At 45.3% G+C, this 19,461-nt stretch overlaps 1 protein-coding gene across 8 annotated transcripts in view; it reads right to left on the bottom strand.

Annotated features, from left to right (window-relative positions):
- Positions 1 to 19,461, bottom strand: part of LOC147252552 (mitogen-activated protein kinase kinase kinase kinase 4-like) — a 105,345-nt gene that overhangs the window by 45,636 nt on the left and 40,248 nt on the right. For all 8 annotated transcript variants that reach the window (XM_086220886.1, XM_086220887.1, XM_086220891.1 and 5 more), the window contains exons 3-4: positions 13,359 to 13,415; positions 426 to 551 (exon numbers count right to left, since the gene is read on the bottom strand). In XM_086220886.1, the coding sequence (XP_086077012.1) occupies positions 426 to 551; positions 13,359 to 13,415 (183 nt within the window). The remainder of the gene's footprint in view (positions 1 to 425; positions 552 to 13,358; positions 13,416 to 19,461) is intronic.

Below are 19,461 nucleotides of genomic sequence, written 5' to 3'. Positions count from 1 at the left end.
CGTCCACAATCTGGACTTTCATTACTTTGCGAAACAACTGGCTTCTTGTGAGAGATAATGAGAGAATCCATCTTGCCAGGCGATTGTGGCTGGACCACAGTGGTTTGGAACAATCAGCATCTAGTTGAATTATGACCACATTGAAAAACCAACGTTCTTACAAAAGAAACAATAAGTTAGCGTAAATGCTGCCATAGCATCGACAGACTGATGGATGCTTAATCCGATCACCCACCTAGTTGTTTGATGCAACTACCCTTTTTCTAAACAGTCTACAAAACTTTTACCAACTGGTTTAAACTCAACAGCAAGGCATCATCTTTCTTTAGAGTTTCCTCCGCCACGTGAATGGACCGTGGGCTCAACGAAGACGTATACAGCCACATCAACGTGAAGAAATGAATGCCTGAATACAATGAACTCACCCATAGTTGGTCGTCGTGGCCTGGTGGACTTTTCTTGATGAAGGCTCCGTAGTAGGTGGCTATGTTTCTATGGTGGGAGTACTTCTTCAGCATGTTGATCTCCAGCTTGATTTCCTCCTCTTCGTCCTATTGAGAGAAATGGACTCGTCAGTGAACGCTGACCACACCCCGATTGATTCTTTATTGTTAATGAATCCAAGTAACAATAAGCTGGTTCAAGTTGGCCACTGAGGACAGAGGGAAACTAGTAGAGAAAGACGGACCGATAAACAGCTGCTGACATCACTGTTGCTGTATTTGCCACATTGACATGAACTGACACAGTTTCTTCTGTATTTGGTTTAAGTCCAGTATGCGTGTTCAGGAAAGGAACAAGGTTTTTGTGCTACACTGAGCTGAGCAGTAAAACTGCAAAATTAAAACCATACACAAAAATCTCATGTGTGGATCAATTGGAACATTTATGGTTTCGATCCGCTGGTTGGACAGCAACATGAAGCTGCTGCCATCTCGTTGAACTGTACAGTCTAGAAACCTCTGAGCAGGTCCCATGTTCAGGTTTACTCTAAAGCCAAATGTGTGGATGTTGTTGGAAGATTAATCTGCATTTTGCTCACATATTCATCAAAATGTCAGATTGATGACTACAATTGCAGCCAATAAGTGCGTTTGATGAAAATTGATGCTGAAGGAGGCTTCGTCTTGTGTTCCACCAGAAAAGATCATGTATGACCAGGCAGACGGCACTGGAGTGAAAAATCATTTGATACAAGGAATTTGTAATTCTACACTACTGATGTAACCCTTAGATGTTTATTTTTAAAAAATGGTAAATGGTAAATGGACTCAATTTTATAGAGCGCTTTTCTACCTTCGCGGCACTCAAAGCTCTTTACAGTGTCGTCTCATTCACCCGTTCACACACACACTCACACACTGGTGGTGGAGGCTGCCATGCAAGGCGCCAACCTACTCATCAGGAGCAATTATGGGTTCAGTATCTTGCTCAAGGACGCTTCGACATGGTCATCAGGGTCCAGGATCGAACCAGCGACCCTTTGGTAGCTAGACGGCCACTCTACCCCTGAGCCACGCCGCCCTGAGCCATGTATCTATCGACTAATGTTTGTTTGCTGGTTCTATAGATCCAGGGATGGGGCCCTTCTCGTCCCTCCGACACTGAGGCTCAAATCTAAAGGTGACTGTTCCTGTCCCATGAGGGTCCCTGGACTCTAGACTCACCTCCCCGACCAAGATAAGCAGGTAAAATCAACAACCTCATTTGAAGCACTTCTTCACACCGACTTTTACAGACTCACATTTATGCGAAGTTATCCTTTGATTTGTCTATCTCATATTCATTTTACTGTTCTCATTCCCTGTTGACCTTCACATATTCCTCATTGGTATTTAATTTCTTTTCTCTCCTCCGACGTGATGTTGTCTGGCGTCCTTTCCTTTATTTTTTCTAAATGTTTTCTTTTCATAGCTTATTGTGCAGGCCCTGTTCTGACTATCATCACCTATTCCCTTCCTGTAGATCAGTGCGGGTGGGAGGCGGGCAGTTCTGTAACCTTTTCTCCCTTTAAAATGCTGTGGAGTACATTGTAAATATTTGACTCAAAATATCAGAATTTCGTAGATTAATTTATTTATTATAAACTTTAAATCATTGAACTAAATTAAGTTGCTGGTTTTCATTTTGGTTTGATGTTTGGCCTCTATTTAGTCCTCCTGAACTTTTAAACACCATCTTCTTCTGTGTTGCAGCACAGTCAGAGTTTGGCGGCCACCGTCTTCTTCCAACTGAAGGGTGGCGAGCGGTGATGAGCGAGTCAAGTATTTAGACTTCTTCAATTGTTGTACAGAGGAGCCAGCACTTGGTCAATATCATGTTCAGTGCTTTGAAGAAAACGAATGCATGATGTCAAGAAAACAGTAAAAATGACAGAGTCACGGTCCCAATAACCAGGGAAACAACTGCAGATGTGATTCTCCTCTCACCCGCTCATCTATGAAAGACACGCTGAGAGGCGAGCAGGGAACGCTGTCCAAACCAGTCCAATAAACTGATAGCACTGGGAACAAGCATGCAGATGCAGCCTGAACTCACAGTGATAAACCGCTATCGCTGGCTCACACACACTCAGGATATTAGAGCGCAGACTCAGACATGCACATAACAAGATCAAGCGATTATTTCTCAATCACTGTGGCATCGCTGAGCCTCACTGACATTTATTTGCAAGCCCTTTGCTTCAGCCCAGCCAGTGTGTTGGATGAGGCCTGCCGACTGGGGCTGGCGTGACGTGACATTTTCACTGTTAATATGGCCGTGTGATAAGCAGGAGCGCTGTGAGTGGCGGTGGCTCGGACTCCCGAGCAAACTGCTGCATCTTCACATACCCTTCAAAGGAGAGGCTCGGAGGAGCTGTTGAGCTTTTAGTGCAAAGCTTGTGACATTTAGACATTTCACAGTGCAGATTTGTAGCAGCTGGATCGTTCACACTTGATGCAGCGCTGCGCTGTTTTCATTGAAAATGACAGAGAGTTGCCACTGGTCTTTATCCCACCCCACGTCGTCACAATCAAGCAACACTGCCAGCAACAACAGACACATAAAAACACGCAGAGGAGCTCTGAGCACTGGAGCTCACCAGGGTTAGCTCTTGACCAATCAGAAGTAAGAGCACCGCAAAGACTAAAAACCCAAGTTAACAGCAGGATTTGAGATGGTGGGAAATGGTAAGCCCCTTTTACATAGCTCTGTCCAGGTAGGAATCTTACGCTGCTGTTACACTTCAGCGTGTAAAAGCACACAGAGGCGGAGTGGCGAGATAGAACACTGTAATTAAAACATCCCTAAGGCCGGAATGGAAGAAAGGTCCCTCAAAACAAAGGCTGTCAACGAATGTTCTTATGTCATGTTCAAACAGTGAGATACTTTATTTCTGAAAACACAATATTTGAATGTGAAATAAATAAGATGCATAAAAAAACTCAGCTGCTGGTTTTTGTTCATTTGTTTCTTTTTGTATTTTGTGTTTTTATTGAAGACATATTCCCGTGGATGTTCTGGTTATGGCTCTTGTTGAGTGGTCCGGGTCCTCTAATAAAGCATAAACTAATCAAGCCTGTCCAAACATTGTTATTCAAATAAGTTCAAGCATGACTTTCTGAGAAAGAATCTTCAAACATAACTTTTTCAACTTTGATACACCGGGTACACACATGCAGCTGTTTGTTACAGTGTGTATACCATCGTGTATACGATCATGTATACGATCACCTCAGACTCCCAAACTGACCAACCGCTCTTCATTCTCAGCGTCTGGCGATGGATTGCACTGTGCAAGCTTTTGTTTTGAAAGTAGAAGGGAACCTCAAACAAAATGTCCCATCACTTCCAGCTCATGCTGGTGAAGACAATTTCTGTTTCTTATTAAATGTAGTTGCATTTAATAATTCAAAGCAAATTCTGCTCTTGCAAACACATGCCTGTGCACACTCGATAAATGACTTGCAGATGGAGAAATGTTCCTCTTTCTTTCTCTCCATACATGTGGCTGGCAAAACAGATTAAACAAGTGTTTTATATGTTGGTGCAGGGAGAATTTTAAATCTCCAAATCTCATCAAGCTTTAGCGCTGCAGGAGCAACATATGATGGGCAGCCACCTTCCCTGCTGGCATTTCTGAGCCAAGCCAGAGGTTAAAGGGCAATCCAGCCAAACTCCCGCATTTCAGGATGAAAGAGAGCAGTCAAGTGCTGCGTATCGACCTGCAGCTCGGCTCAACGAACTCTGAAATACACCAGAGACGGTAAACCTGACATTTACGCAACGAGGACGGAATTTGCGCTTTAAAGAAGAGAACTTTGAAGATGCTGGTCATTTGGAGGGTATCTTTTTATGCCAAAGGTCCCAGTTAAAAACACACACACACACACACTTTGTGGTTATATTCCACCACTGACCATCATTTGCATTTTCAGATGTTATTGTGACAAAGGTAAGACTCAACTTCTTACCTCTAAAAAGAAATGTCAGTATTTCCTATTGGCTTCCAGCTTAAAATCCAGCTGGTTTCGTCTGACAGCACAACCACTGCTGCTGCCTGTCATTTATTTTTCTGAGATCTGCTGAGTTCAGCAGGAGTTCTCACTACCTACACAGTAGATTAGGTCAGTCAGTCAGGCAGCCAGTTGGTTACTGTGCAGCTGGGCGGTCAGACGTATAACCAGGCGGCCAGTCATGCAGCCAGGCTGTCAGCCAAACATTCAGTCACCAAGCCAAGAAACCAGGCTGCAGATGAGCGTGTCCTTCAGTTAACGTCCTCACCAGCAGCAGCAGCCCAGCAGGTGAGACGGGAGACTTATCAGTCAACCAGTCATCTAGTTAGTTAGATGCCTACATGATCATTTAAAAGGAGTATAAAAGAGACCACAAAACCATCCAGGACACCAGCAGAGGTGAAGAAATGCAACACAGAGGGGCCAGCCTTCTACGGTCAAAAGAACATCCCATCGCCCACAAACTTGCAGCAATGCCAGAATAATTACTGTTGCTGAGAGGAGGCAGGAGGAGGAGGAACACAGCAGGATCATAGATTAACGATTACCCAACTGACTCAGTCAGGGGGGGAGGAGGAATAGCAGAAGAACCTCCAATGCATACAGCAGATGGAGGGGTTTCTCTCCCAGATGTTTAGGATGTTATGGACAATGATTAGCAACATTATGAAACCGCAGTCTTAACAGCAGGCTTCTGCTCAATTAAATAAGTTGATTTAATTCGGTCCTGTGATTGATCAAATCATCTCTTCCGCTGCCGCCACTTGTTGCTCGATGACTGACGGTTTCCTGCTCTACCTTACTAGGCTTGGATTCAACAGAGACCACAGTGAACCACACACACACACACACACACACACACACACACACACACACACAGAACCAATGTGTGTGAGACAAACAGTAACAGAGGTCTATGTCTACAGGTGACATCATTTCTGTCTGTCACCTTCAGTGTGACTCTTGCTGGTTCCCCGTCCTTGCACGTCATGTTCCATTAGAATCCTGTGTAACGACAGTCACATGATCTGGATCCATCCATTACGGCACCTCGCGTCAACCCCTCCTCCCCATTCTCTCTCCCTCGCTCTCACTTTCCTTGCACTACTTGCAGCTACTCATTGAAAACAAGCCATCATGAAGCTACTCATTATCATTCCTGGGCATGAGACGGTGGGGAGACTTGGTGGCGGCCATCTTGACGCTTGAGTACTAGAGCACATAATATGAGCAAAGCTAACATAGCTGGGACCCAGGGCGAGCAGGCAGCCGCAAAATGGAAGCTTAATGTAGAGCGGACGCTAAGTGGGAGGGAGGATTTGGTTTCTGCAGAGGCCAATAGAGGTCGCCAGGGGAGGGGATAGTACTTTGGTACTACAGTCATGACGTGGCAGGGAAGATGACGAGTATGACCAGGAGTAGCTACATCTGAATTATTGTTAAGTCACTTTTATTACTCAGTGTCCACATAGGTTTCTTTCAGATGCTTCCTCCCACTGTCCAACAACATGCAGGTTAAGGGTCCCCAGACTGTCTGTAAGAGTAAACATGTTCATTTTCAAAGCTATTCTTAAGGGCTTTGTGAATGGGTTTGTGATTCCATGTGCAGCCCAGGATCAGCATGGCTACGTGGGCCAGACCACCATCAAAGTAGGGTCTGGTCCAAAGATCTCCAAGTGTCTTTGGTACATTCACCTCTGTGCATCAGATTACGAGACACACGCTCATGGCAGGTGTGAACATGGTCAGGGATGCACGCCATATCATCAGGATCGGCAGATATCGCTCATTTTTCAAATATGTCCTTAGTGGTCTGACGGGCGGTACATTTACATCGGCCTAGTTTTGCTGAAGTCTCCTCATCCTCGCTCATCATCTGTCATTTATGATCAGGAAACAACGCAGAAAATAATAAAGAAAAATATTTTTAACGTTCACAATGTTTACATGTGTTTAGTTGCAAGTATTACACGAACTTGTTTTTATTGAGATGATGTCAACTTCGGTAATATCGGCTCTCGAATGTCTTCCATCCATTTGTCCTTGAAAAGCGAGAGTATCGCGATTGTTGGATAATCTCTTTAAAAAAAAATCCCATGAAACACACACACACACACACACACACACACACACACACACACAAAAAGAGACCTCAGCACCAAAACTTAATTAACAAAAATTTAGAAAACCCAGAAAACAGACAAATCACAGGCCAAACCAGAGAGAAGCAAGTCATCCAAAGACGGGTCATGGATGGAAGTGATCCGAGCTGCTTCACTGCATTCACAGGCGACTTGAGTCAGCAACGCTGCTGCACTTCTGCAAAGGTGCAATGTGCTGTTTCTGCTCCAGGACTGTTTTATGATATACTTTGTTACATTCTCAGCTCTAGGCAGACTTAAATCATCTGCGTTCATATTTACTGGCAGTATATCAGCTGGTCAAGTCAAGAAGTTTCACTCTGGACTGGTTCTCTGCCGAGGCCCGTGTTGACACGACAGCTTCAGATAAGAGAGGAGACACACGTGAGCGTCCAAATAACCCAGTTGCTTTGACAGGACCGTTCTTCTTCAGCCCTCTGGGAGAAACAAACACTTCCACATCCTCAGCACCTTCCCTCCTTTCACTTTCACACCTCTGAATGAGCAGGGAGCAGTGGGAGGTGAGAGAAAGAGACGAGTCGTCTGGTTTGTTTCATGAGAAAAATTCAAAAGAGGAACAGCCAACGAGGAAATATGGGGAGAAGAGCAATTCTCTCCCAGAGGTAACAGAAAGAACGAGATAAAAGACCCTGAAGTTGGAGGATTTCCAATTGAATCCTGCTGCATTACAGCAACAGCAGCGGGGGAGGCAGAGTACAGAGCTGCTGCTGCTGCTGCTGGTGCTGCTGCTGTGACATTTCTCTCTCTCTCCACTTTCTTTTATTTCCGATTGTCTATGAGGAATGATTCATCGCCTATTCTTGTACTCTCTCATTCAGCTGAGCTGCTGGAGGTGACAACTGTAAAGAGGATGGCAAGCAACTGAAAATGGTAACATGCAACACAATTCCTCATGATTCAAGGTCAGAGTGTTGATAAGACCTGAAGAGAAGTTCAGGAAATGGATTTCAGACTCATTTAATATGTGATGCATGTTCGTCATCCGTGTGTGTGTTTTTTTGGTTCACTCCCTAAATTTGGCTCTGTTTCCTTTCACACCTTAAACCAACCACTCCATGGTGGACTTGGAAACGGGCTTCCCTGACTTTTTCCAGGACCCTGGTCCAGTTATTTGGTCCCTACCATGGCCCAGGGGAGCTGTCACACCTACGTGTTTAGGCTGGACCAACGGAGGCAAGCGTGAAAGAGTACACACGAAAGTCTGGTTACAATTCAGTCCACGCTGACGAGTCTTGCTGATGCAGGTCTGCGTGTGAGGTGGGAAGCAGGAGCCACGTCTCAACTGAAGGTCCTCTTTCAGTTCAAATACCTCAAGGATTCGTCCCGGTCGCTCTGAGATTTGAGCCATAAAAGACTTCATACCTCTGTCGATGAGCATTCCTTTGTGCCCCATCAAACTTGGTGGCACAGGTGCAGGATATCAAGATGAACGACCATCATCACCACACAGGTGTTCCTGATGATGGGGTCATTAAAGGTCATCCCATTCCTTCCAGAGGTGTCACACACACGTAGAGCAGAGGGAAGTGCAGTTCCTTTCAACAGTAAACCTGCTTACAAGTTGAGTTGCAGCAGAAGCATTCAGCTTTAAGTCACTAGTAACACAGTCAGGACTGGATAACACACCTCCATCCTCACACCTCCATCCTCACACCTCCATCCTCACACCTCCACATACCTCCATCCACACACCTCCACATACCTCCATCCACACACCTCCACATACCTCCATCCACACACCTCCACATACATCCTATCACACACCTCCACATACCTCCATCCACACACCTCCACATCCATCCATTCACACACCTCCACATCCATCCATTCACATCCATCCACATCCACCCACCTCCATCCACATCCACCCACCTCCACATATCTCCATCCACATCCACACACCTCCACATACCTCCATCCACATCCACATACCTCCATTCACACCTCCATATCCATCCATTCACACATCTCCACATACATCCACACACCTCCACATAACTCCACATACCTACATACACCTCCATACACACACCTCCATTCACATATCCACATCCATCGATTCACACACATCCACACACCTCGACATACCTCCATATACCTTTCATACCTCCACATCCATCCATCCACACACCTCAACATACATCAACATACCTCCACACACCTCTACATCCATCCAACCACATACCTCCACACACATCCACACACCTCCATCCACATCCACACACCTCTACATCCATCCATCCACACATCTCCACATACCTCCATCCACACATCTCCACACACATCCAAATACACCCCCACATACCTCCATACACCCCCCACATACCTCCATCCACATACCTCCACACACCTCCACATACTTCCAAGCTTGGAAAAGGTCGGAGGAGTTGAGAGGTTGTATTGTCCTCTTCTGTGGAAAAACTGGCCACGTCACCACAGTAACATGGTTTGACAAATACTCAGTCTTCGGTCTTGACATTGTTTTTATTGACGAGAGGGAGAGACCTGCTCACCAGTGTGGTCACAGCTGCCCATCAGTAACCTCCAGCTGGATCACAGGGTCAAATCCCTGCCAGGTCAATGTCCAACCTTAGTCGCCACCAGATGGTGCTGAAACTTATCTACCCCAGAATTGAATGACCTGTTCCTCAGCCAATGCTTCACCCCTCCACCAAGTTTGGTGAAAACTAGTCCATTAGTTTTTGCATAATCCAGCTAAAGGATAAATGCCACTAAAACATCACCTCCTTGGATCACATCTTGTCTTTAAAAAATATAGCACACCTCAACACCGCTGTTTAACTCCACAAACAAAATCTATAATGCTCCACTCCTCGCTCCTGACAGTGTCATTAGAGAAGAGGGTGTCGTGTGGGTCAGAGCTCATTTGCACGCGCACGCACAGACACACACAGACACACAAACATGGCCGAATTTCATTAAAAGCGAAGGCTTGAAAAGTACGACGTTTATCAAAAAGGTACAGGTGAAGATGCAACTTTTTTTGGCCAGAAGCAGAGAACATCTGCCTGCCTGAAATAAACAAATGAAAAAGATAAAAATAGAAGTCAAATCAATATTTCAATTTCTATGACTACAAAAACATCTCTCGCAAATGTTAATTGTTCCCATCCTAGCTTGATGGAGTAAAGATGACCTTTATCAAATCTGAGTCAACATTGTGAGCTGAGAATGAGGTCATCTCCTTCATTTCTGGACTCTTGGATTATACTTATACTTTATTGGAACTTACCAAGACTCCCCTGTGTGACCTTTACTAGCACTGCACAGTCGCTCAACATAAGACAGCACAGTTGCAGCCTGTTCCTCTGTGCCGCACCACACCCAGTATACTGCCATCAGAACACACACGTCAATTATTTATTTTTAATTATTTATGAGAATGGGATCCATCCATCCATCCATTTTCTTCCGCTTATCCTGTTAAGGGTCGCGGGGGGGTGGAGCCTATCCCAGCAGCCTTCCCCCTGGACAGGTCACCAGTCCATGGCAGGGCCAACACATTGAGACAGACAACCATTGGCTCTCCCAGCCATGCCTACGGTCAGTTTAGAGTCTGGATTAACCTGGTCCCTCTTGATGTCTTTGGACTGTGGAGGAAGCTGGAGTACCGGAGAGAACCCAGCAGGAACAGGGAGAACATGGAGACTCACACAGAAAGATCCCGAGGCTTGAACCCAGAACCTTCTTGCTGTGAGGCGACAGTGCTGACCACTGCACCACCGTGCCGCCTGAGTATGGAATCAATATGAACATTGAAAAGCATGTCTTTATAAAAAAGCAGTCTCAAAGTTGTCGTCCCCCCACACACACACAGACACACACGCAGACACACACGCAGACACGCACGCGCGCGTACACACACACACACACACATTTGGTTATTCATTCCTTGGGGCTGTGTCAGACTGTAGCCACATGGTAACCGCGACGGGTGTGAGGAGGGCCAAAGACAGCAGAGGTGCAAATATTTGATGGTCTTAAAATAAAATGCAGCCAAAGAAGGACCAATTGACCCAGCACAAAATATGCTGGCGCACGATGCTGTGAGCTTTCACAAAGACAAGAAGGACGACACCTGCAGTCCTTTAGTGTTCAAACCATCTCGTCAGACATTTTTAGACTCCAACACTTTATTCCACCAAGCAACAAGACGTTTGTTTGACTGCATCTCGGCGTTTCACCTTACCTCGAAGAGGCAGAGCACAAACACAGTATGTGAGTGAGAGTAACACACAGAGGTTTTTTGTTTTTTTTTAGGAGAGCGGAGGGGAGAGCACAGAGTTAATAAACAATCAGTAAATAAACAATCTATGCGCCAAGCGTAAACAAACATCTCGCTTCAACCTCACTCCAACATCGCCCTTAAGAACCAACTCCTTTTGCAGCTTTGCCAGCGCAACACCAGTGGTGCAGTTCAGAGACAGAGGGCGCATGCATGTTCATTGTGTCAACAGTTTGCTCCCAAATGCTCGAGCCACGCTCCCGTATTGTTGTTAGTTACCAGCGGGTCCAGCAGGATCCTCCTCAGATGCGACTGACCCAGATTAAAGAGTTTGCTCGGGCTGTCTTGATGATACATTCATTCCTCCGTAGGGTGTCTGGACAGGAAATGGTCAAGTGACCTCAACTGCCTGCTCGTGAATATTTTTCCCTCGATGTCTCATTCAGTTAATCATTCGTGGATGAGTCACATGAAAGGCAGTAAGGGAGCACTCAGCAACATCATCCCCATCATTGTAGCCCAGACGTAGTTTTCTAAGGCTTGTCTGCATGTTTGCACACAGACAAACACAGCCAGCAATTACACAAACAGCCCTCTGGCTCCTCACTCCAGTTTACAGAGGCTGGCGAGCTGAACATGCACCCATGGACTCAAAAACACACACACACACACAAATATCTCTGTGAGGACTTTGTGGTGACAATGCGCTCCCTAACCTTGACCATCCAGCTCTTACCCTAAGTGGAACCTATATCCAATTTGACCAAGTCCTAACTGTCACACTGCCCTTTGAGGGGGGAAGTGAGGGCCAGGTTCATTTCCCGATGATGCACAAGTACAGACATCTTCAGCTGTTCAACTACTGGCTGAACCGCCTGCAGGAAAGTGAAAATCTGTTGAGCTTCAACGCAAACCTGAAAGCCTGGAAATTTTGACTATATTTAGAAAAAAATAAACATTGACATTAGGGAGCAGACAGCCAGGAGGAGAGCAGCAGAGAGACAGTCTGTTTTGCTGCTGTTATACTGAATGTAGTCGGGACTTAGTAACAGTTTAGGATGTCTGATGCAATGATACGGAGCATGGGTTCAAATTAAAACCTGATTTTTTTTTAGACCTGGTTTTCCACTCGCTGGCAGGTTTTAGAGCTCGCTGATGAAAAGCCCAGATCACCACCTGCAAGTCAGCACCCAAGTGCTGTGCATGGGCCTATTAATGATGCGAGCTGATCCAGACAGGTGAGTGCAACATGGTGAGAGTGCTCGTCTGCAATGAGGGGAACTGTTATTTCTGTACAGGCATTAACGTGCAGCGAAGGAGCTGTATCGATGAAACATTATTCTAGAGTCCCATAACCAAGCTGGAAATAAGACAGCCCCTCCTTGCTTTACTTATCGTCTCTGGTTGTGTATATTAGTATTTCTACTTGGTCAAACCAAATATTGCTGTTTTACATAACTTCAGAGTCACCAAATACATGAAAGCACTCTGTCCTGAGTTAGTTTGCCAGTTCCTGACACTTGAAAAGTAGGATGAAAGTATAATTGGCACAAACTACTGTATCTCTTAAAAATATCTTTACCAAAGGCATGTAATTCAGGCTATTCTACATGATCTCCTTTGACAACTACTAGTCATCCTCGCCATTCACCGAGGCTCCCCTAAAATCTGTCCGGAACCCCCCTGGGGAGGCCCGACTCACAATTGGGAAGCATCTGTTCTACCGCACACGAGCGCTAACTAGTGACCACGTTTGGAAGACCTCAATCCATCCTTCTACTCGCGTTCTTGTCTTGTTCATTGGCTCTGTAAATCAAAGCACACATGCCACCTGGATAGCTCACCAGCTTTTCAGGAACATCTATTTTTGGAACCTTTTGAATCCTGTCTAGCATCTTGGTCGATTCCCATCTCATTTCTCATGTGCGTTTCTGTGACAAATCAGTTTGGGGACCGCACAGGTTTGTTGGGACTCCTGCTGACTGAAGGGAGTGTCACACATCAAGAGACTGCAAGTCGTGCAATATGAACGCGACTCCTTAGAAATTAGTAAAGTAGTGGGAACTTGACTTTAGTCTCCCCTCATGCGTCCCATATCGTCGCCTTCTTAAAATAATTGCCTGTCATTTTTCCAAGTGTTTAAGAAATCAAAAAACTTGAGAGAAAACATGATAAGGAGCTGTTTTCGCTACAAAAAATAAAAATAAAAATTGTCCAAAAAATGACTTCGGCAATTTTTTGAAGAAGGCAGCGATATTACAACAGCAAGAAACAAATGATATTGTAATGCAGCTGGGGAAACGCCACTTCTAAAATCAAAAGGACATTGTTTGTTTCATGTACTACTAATTATTGTAGAGAAGACGGGTCATAACAATCTGTAGAGGTCAAAGGTTAAGACACTGCCAAGAATGAGAATACAAAGAGTATCAATAATGATCAGACTTCACCGACCTCTGTGACATCCATGACCTTAATGGCTGCCAGTTGTCCAGTCTTGACATGTCGACCCTGCAGATAAAAGAGCGAGAAAGAGAGAAGATGAGGACAAGGTGAACTTGGATGGCACGTACCCAGCATCCTCGTCAGCTGACTACCTCAGTGTCTGGTTTTGTTTTGGTGAATGAGGCTTAAGTGGCTGATTAGCAACAGAGGCACGAAAATGGCTGCGCTCATTGTTGTCCTGAATCAACACAAGGCTTCCCAGACGGTAGTTTCATAGTCTGAGTAAACACACAGGGTGGGTCAGTTGGGTCGTGAAAACAAAAAACACATTCATAACAAGCTCTTTGCCTCTAGCGTAGCATGGATGTTCACGGGCGTTGGTCCAAACCCCGAGAAGTCATCGAGAGACTGAGCACAGCCTTTTGAATGGGAACTGAAGCTTGAACCCTGGTTCAAAGTCAGACAGAAAGTTTTCCAAAAGATTTAATATGTGAACTAAACTGGAGGCTGCAATGAGTATCAATTTCAATTCCGTGTATCATAGTCAGTGTAAGCTTGATGACCAAATGTGACCTAATATGTGTGCGAGAGGCCATCGTTGACTTCAGGCTCAGGACAAACCTATTTCTCATATCCTCCCGATATTTCACTCGCAATTTAAAAAACTGTAAAAGCCGCTGCACGCATGTGTCAAGTACAGAACCTGAGCGGAAAAGGGTTTTCTAGAAAATGGTGTGTCCTTGAGTTCATTTCGTGCCCTTTCTGTTCGTAAAAAGCTGCATTTCTGTTGGACTCCTTTCTAATCATGACACAGCCGAGTGCAGCATCAAAATGGCAGGAGCTGAAAAGTGTTGATGAAGCTGACAGGTGTCGCAAGGTGTCATTTAAGGAAACACGGCGGTGCTGCCGAGACTCCCCAGATGCAGGAGAACATACTTGTTCAGTAAACACTGCAACAGAAATCACATTGTTATTATTTTTACATTTTTTTAATGAGAATGAAATGCAAAAATTGCCGTGTCTGTCATTCAACTTTTTTTTTGTTTTTTGTTTGCATTCAGCCCTAATAAGCTGACTCAGACAGGTCAGTTTACAAATATGATCAAAGCAGAAGATTTACCAGAGGGCACTTGTGCTCCCTCAAGGTGCAGCTCATGTGGCTGTGAGTGAAAACCTACAACACTACAAACCACAATTTACTGGGGCAAAACAAAAAAGAACAAAAAAGCAAGAGGGGTAACTTCAGCTTTTCCACTTGTACAGACCATCGTGGACTGCTGAGATATGACATAAGCTTCGGCTGAACTCAGGTGTTCAACCTGAAGTGGAGGGCTAAAGCTGCAGGATCAGTACAGAGAGAAGAGGAGAGGACTCTGTGGAGCAGGTAACCATGTGTCCTGCTGTCTGCAGGACTGCACCCACATCCTACACACTGAGACACATTTGTCTAAAGTCAAACCACTGCAGGACAGACCATTTTCTGAAATCTGGCATTTTTCCAAAGGGGGGAAGGGGGGGGGGGATGTGAAGAAAGGAGGGAAGGCTGTCAAATGAAGGTTAACCGTCTCTGTTGCCGTAGCGTCGCAGGAAAAATTGAGAAACACCCCAAAGTCACACACTGTGCAAATGAAGGAAGAATAATTAAAATCAACACAAAGAGGAGGAACTACAGCGACAAGACTGGAACACTGCTTCTAATCAGGTGAAGCCAGAGAAAGGAGAACCTCTCATTATTTGCAACTCATTGTGAAATTTCACAGTGTTGTTGTCGTCTCTGTCAATTCTGTCACTTTGGCTCAGCAAGTACAGAGGGATTATATACCTCCGCTCCGCATCGGTAATACACAGAAATTGTCCCACACAAACAAAGTCTTTGTCCCTCAGTTGGTTTGTTGGGATGTGGTCCAGCAACTGCCAAGGCTAGTGTAAACAAAACAAAACAAAACCAGAGCTACACCCGAGTACATCCCTCCATCATTGAGAGGTGGCCTGGTAGATTTTTATTTTTAATAATCCAGCAGAGAGACAAACCAGCAGACCAAAGAAAACCAGAATACACCAGAGAACCTAAACAACTACGCTAACGCTGCTAGCCTGTAACCCCGTCGTGGGGTTCATTCTAGGAAGCTCAGTTCTAGCAAGCAGAGGAGGCAGAATGTGGTCTGAACACACCGGCAGTCCAGAGACCCCTCGAATGAAAGTTGACTTCCACATAACAGCTTCACCAGACAAGAGCTTCCTCAGAGGGTTCAAGCTGAAGCTCTTGTTGTTTTTACAGATGGAGGAAAACTGAAGAGCAACGACTTCAACAGAAAAGACACAGGGAAAGGTTGTGTGTGTGTGTGTGTGCGTGTGTGTGTGTGTGTGTGCGTGTGCCCTTCTCTGTGCGATCCTCCGTGTGCATCATGTATGTAACGTATGTCTGTGCATGAGTGTCTGCACAGCCACATGATCGGGTTTCCTTTGAGTGAAACAGGACTGTGACACCTGAGCTCCAGGCCCAGTCCCGATTGAGAGAGTGCAGTCCACAGGCTGAGTGGTGACAGATTAGCCCACGTGAGTTTAGCCACAGGGGACGTGTGTGAATGTATGTTTGGCAGAAACTCCCGAGGCTGAACTCACAAAGATGACAAGGAGGCAATTCTCTGCTGGTGCTGAACTGTGGGAACTTCTGTGAGAGCATGAGATGGTAAAAGAGGCGACAACTAAACCGGAGAGAATGAACAACATGACAAACAAACGTCTGATGTAACACCCAGACAGAGATGAAAGGAATCATCTGGGCGCTGCAACTCTCGATGCCTCACTGCCTTTCTATTTTTAGAAGGAATTTTAGTTATTTTGTTACATCAGGATGAGAGTGAATCAAACTTGAATTTAAGATCAGAGGAATATTTAATGAACGGGGGGGGGGGGGGTGAGTCAGACTGATTCATCAGCCGGCTGACTATTGGTTTATTTTGGCCTTTCCCTGATTGGTCACAGCTTGATAGGACAACATCAGTGGTTTGGTAAAGAGCAGCGGCCAAAAGTAACTACTGAAGGACATTTAGATTACAGTATAATACACAATTAAAGGTACTTAACTTTTTTATTTCCTCCTACTCTACTTTCGAGGTAAATATTGTACATAAGTGCTGCATGATTTGGTGAAATTTTTAAACTGCAGTTATTTGAAGAGAGGAAGAGAGAGACAAGGACAGTGGACATGTCGGTGTGGAAGGGAGAGCACGAATCACAAGGGACACTCACAGAGAATCTTAGAGGAAAGGCAAAACCCCCCTCCCCCCCAAAAAAGGTCCATTCCAACAGCAGATGGGGGTGGGGGGGCACAATGTAATGTGATGTGACAAAGTTAGTGTTAAGGTTAAAAGAATTTGGGGGGGTGGGCCTCAAAAGAGTCGGAGGGAATATCAAACCTTCACCAAATGAAAATAACTGAATGTCAACACGCGGACAGGAAATGAAAGGAAACACCGTTGCTGGGATGAATCCACCCGACCCTGCAGCAATGAAACTGTAGATGATCAATATTCTGATCTTATTTATGATTTGGTTCAGTGCTTCATTTCAGCCACAGCAGGAGTTAACATGCTGGCCTCCTTTAAACTCAGTTTCTACCTGCCAGTGCAATCACACTCCTGATGCGCTCGCTTACTTGTGATTGGATCCGTCAGGCTGCGTCGCAGGCTTGACAGGGTCAGGGTTGGGGTTAGGGTTAGGGGGTGTGAGGGTAAGACGACCATGCTTTGTCCAGCCTGGTACTGAGATCAGTCCTGGGTGGTTTACTCGGGTAAACTAGGCTTCAAAATGCTTCTCCACACGTCTCTAGTGACCAGATTTCACTCTCCCTCTCTGCTAATCAACACCTACAACATCCCCTCATATTGGTTTTTAATCATTGTATTTACAGCCTATACTAGTATAGCAAATCTGTACACACACACACACACACACACACACACACACACACACACACACACATTGACCATAATGTCATAGAATGTGCATGTCAAACGGCTTGAAGGTAACATGCTTGTGCAACACACTGCAGACTGGTGCATCCCACAAGTCCTGCTAGCTAGTGCAGAAAAACCTTAAGAATTTAACGGCAGGTCCAAAGAGGGTCTGGGTCAAGTTGACTTCAGTCACAACCTTGGCAAAGGTGTGACCCGAGCAGTACGTTACTTTCTATTCAGATATCAGCTGCTCCTCAACAACAATCAACACACTGCTATCGTAGCAGTTAGCCACTTCTCCAATTTGCTACTGGAGTCTGCGCATGTGAAATTTCATGGACTCAGAGGCTGTGTCCCTCAGAGGGTGAGATGTTCCAGCACGAATGTACGTACCCCCCATAACTGAGTAAGGTTCAGGTAAGGTTGAAGTTTTTCCCTCATTCAATATATTTCCTTTACATATCAGTGACCGTGGACCCTAACGGTTCTTTAATCTGTTTTCAGAATCAAATTGTTTGGTTTCATAGTTTCCCCTCCTAAAGGCAGTCATGTTGCGTCAGGTTTTTCCACTCAGTCCCAAAGTGACATCAGTGCACACACTTTATTTGAGAATTAGCATTTTAAACACTGGAGGTATGAGGAGGCAAGTTACTATGTTTCAGCTGAAGGTACACTTTTGTGGAGGCGCACGCACACACACGCGCATGCACACACACACACACACACACACACGATTACAATCTTTTTTCTAGCTGGTAGTGTTTCTGTCCCCTCACACCAAAAAAATTGTAGAGCTTCACACAGTGATAAATAAAAGCCACTCAAACACACACACACACACACACACACACTTCACATCAGTCTGGGGTGAGCTGTTGCTCCGACATGACGTCATGAAAGACACTGATGAATGAACAGCTTCATACACACAAACACACTTCTTTCCTTCCTGAGGTTTAGTTTGAGAGTGTCCTTGAACAAGTCTGTCTGTACAGACGTGTGTGTGTGTGTGTGTGTGTGTGTGCGCGTGCGTGTGCGCGTGTGCGTTCTGATAGTTTTGACTTTGTGTTTGACTTATTCAGAAAGCTTCAGGCTAATTACAGTTTTGCCGCATCACACTTTGGGGTTTAGGAACCTACGAGGTCATTTGCTGGTTTTCCTGCGTTTAGGTCATTTCTAAATGAAACAAAACACAATTTGCTGTCAGAATTATGAACTGTTCAGGTTAGCGCACACAGAATGTGTGTGTGTGTGCGCGTGTGTGTGTGTGCGCGCGCGTGTGTGTGTGCGTGTGTGTGTGTGCACGCATCTCCACTCCATGTGAGAAAGGTGACCTCAGAACGCTAGACTGTAATAATTAAAAAAATCCCCTCGACCAACCGACACACACACAATGATTTAACGGTGACATCATCATCGTCTCTGGTTTCTTTGTTCAGACACAAACACACACACACACACACAGCCAATACGGACACATGAAAGAAAGACAAGCCACATGCTGTCAGGGGAGGAACTTAAGCCTGGCTTTTAAAACTGGTTTTTAATTTCATTGTTTAGCACATCTGTCCTTTCAATTATGATTAGGTTCAACCCACAGAGTAAGTGACCGCGATCTGGGGACACGGCAGCAGTGCTGGTGTTCGGACTACCATGCGTGGTAAACAAACCTTATTTGAAGCAGTGGTTGCAAACATGAAGTTTAGGAACCTTCAAGAGGTCATGTGATAGTTCTGAGGAGTGCCAAGATTATGAACAGAGTACAAAAACCAGGGGTGGAGCCTATCCCAGCAGCCTTCAGGAGAGAGGCGGGGTTCACCCTGCACAGGTCACCAGTCCATGGCAGGGCCAACACATAGAGACAGACAACCATTGGCTCTCCCAGCCACGCCTACGGTCAATTTAGAGTCTGGATTAACCTGGTCCCCTCTTGATGTCTTTAGACTGTGGGAGGGAGCTGGAGTACCAGAGAGAACCCACTGCACCACCGTGCCACCCAGAATACAAAAACCACAACACAAAAATGGAAGCGTTACATCCTTTGCCCTGTGATTACTGGGTATTTTATAATCTCAGGCCTTTAATATCATTCAAATACAGCAGTGATAAAACTCTGGTTGAACAAGTCACCATCTGTGGACAAGTGGGTAACC

The sequence above is a fragment of the Aulostomus chinensis genome, chromosome 12, assembly GCF_037954235.1.
Source record: "Aulostomus chinensis isolate RoL2024-O1b breed Wild chromosome 12, RoL_Achi_v1.0, whole genome shotgun sequence".
Classification (NCBI taxonomy): domain Eukaryota; kingdom Metazoa; phylum Chordata; class Actinopteri; order Syngnathiformes; family Aulostomidae; genus Aulostomus; species Aulostomus chinensis.
This window is presented reverse-complemented; position numbering and strand designations above follow the sequence as displayed.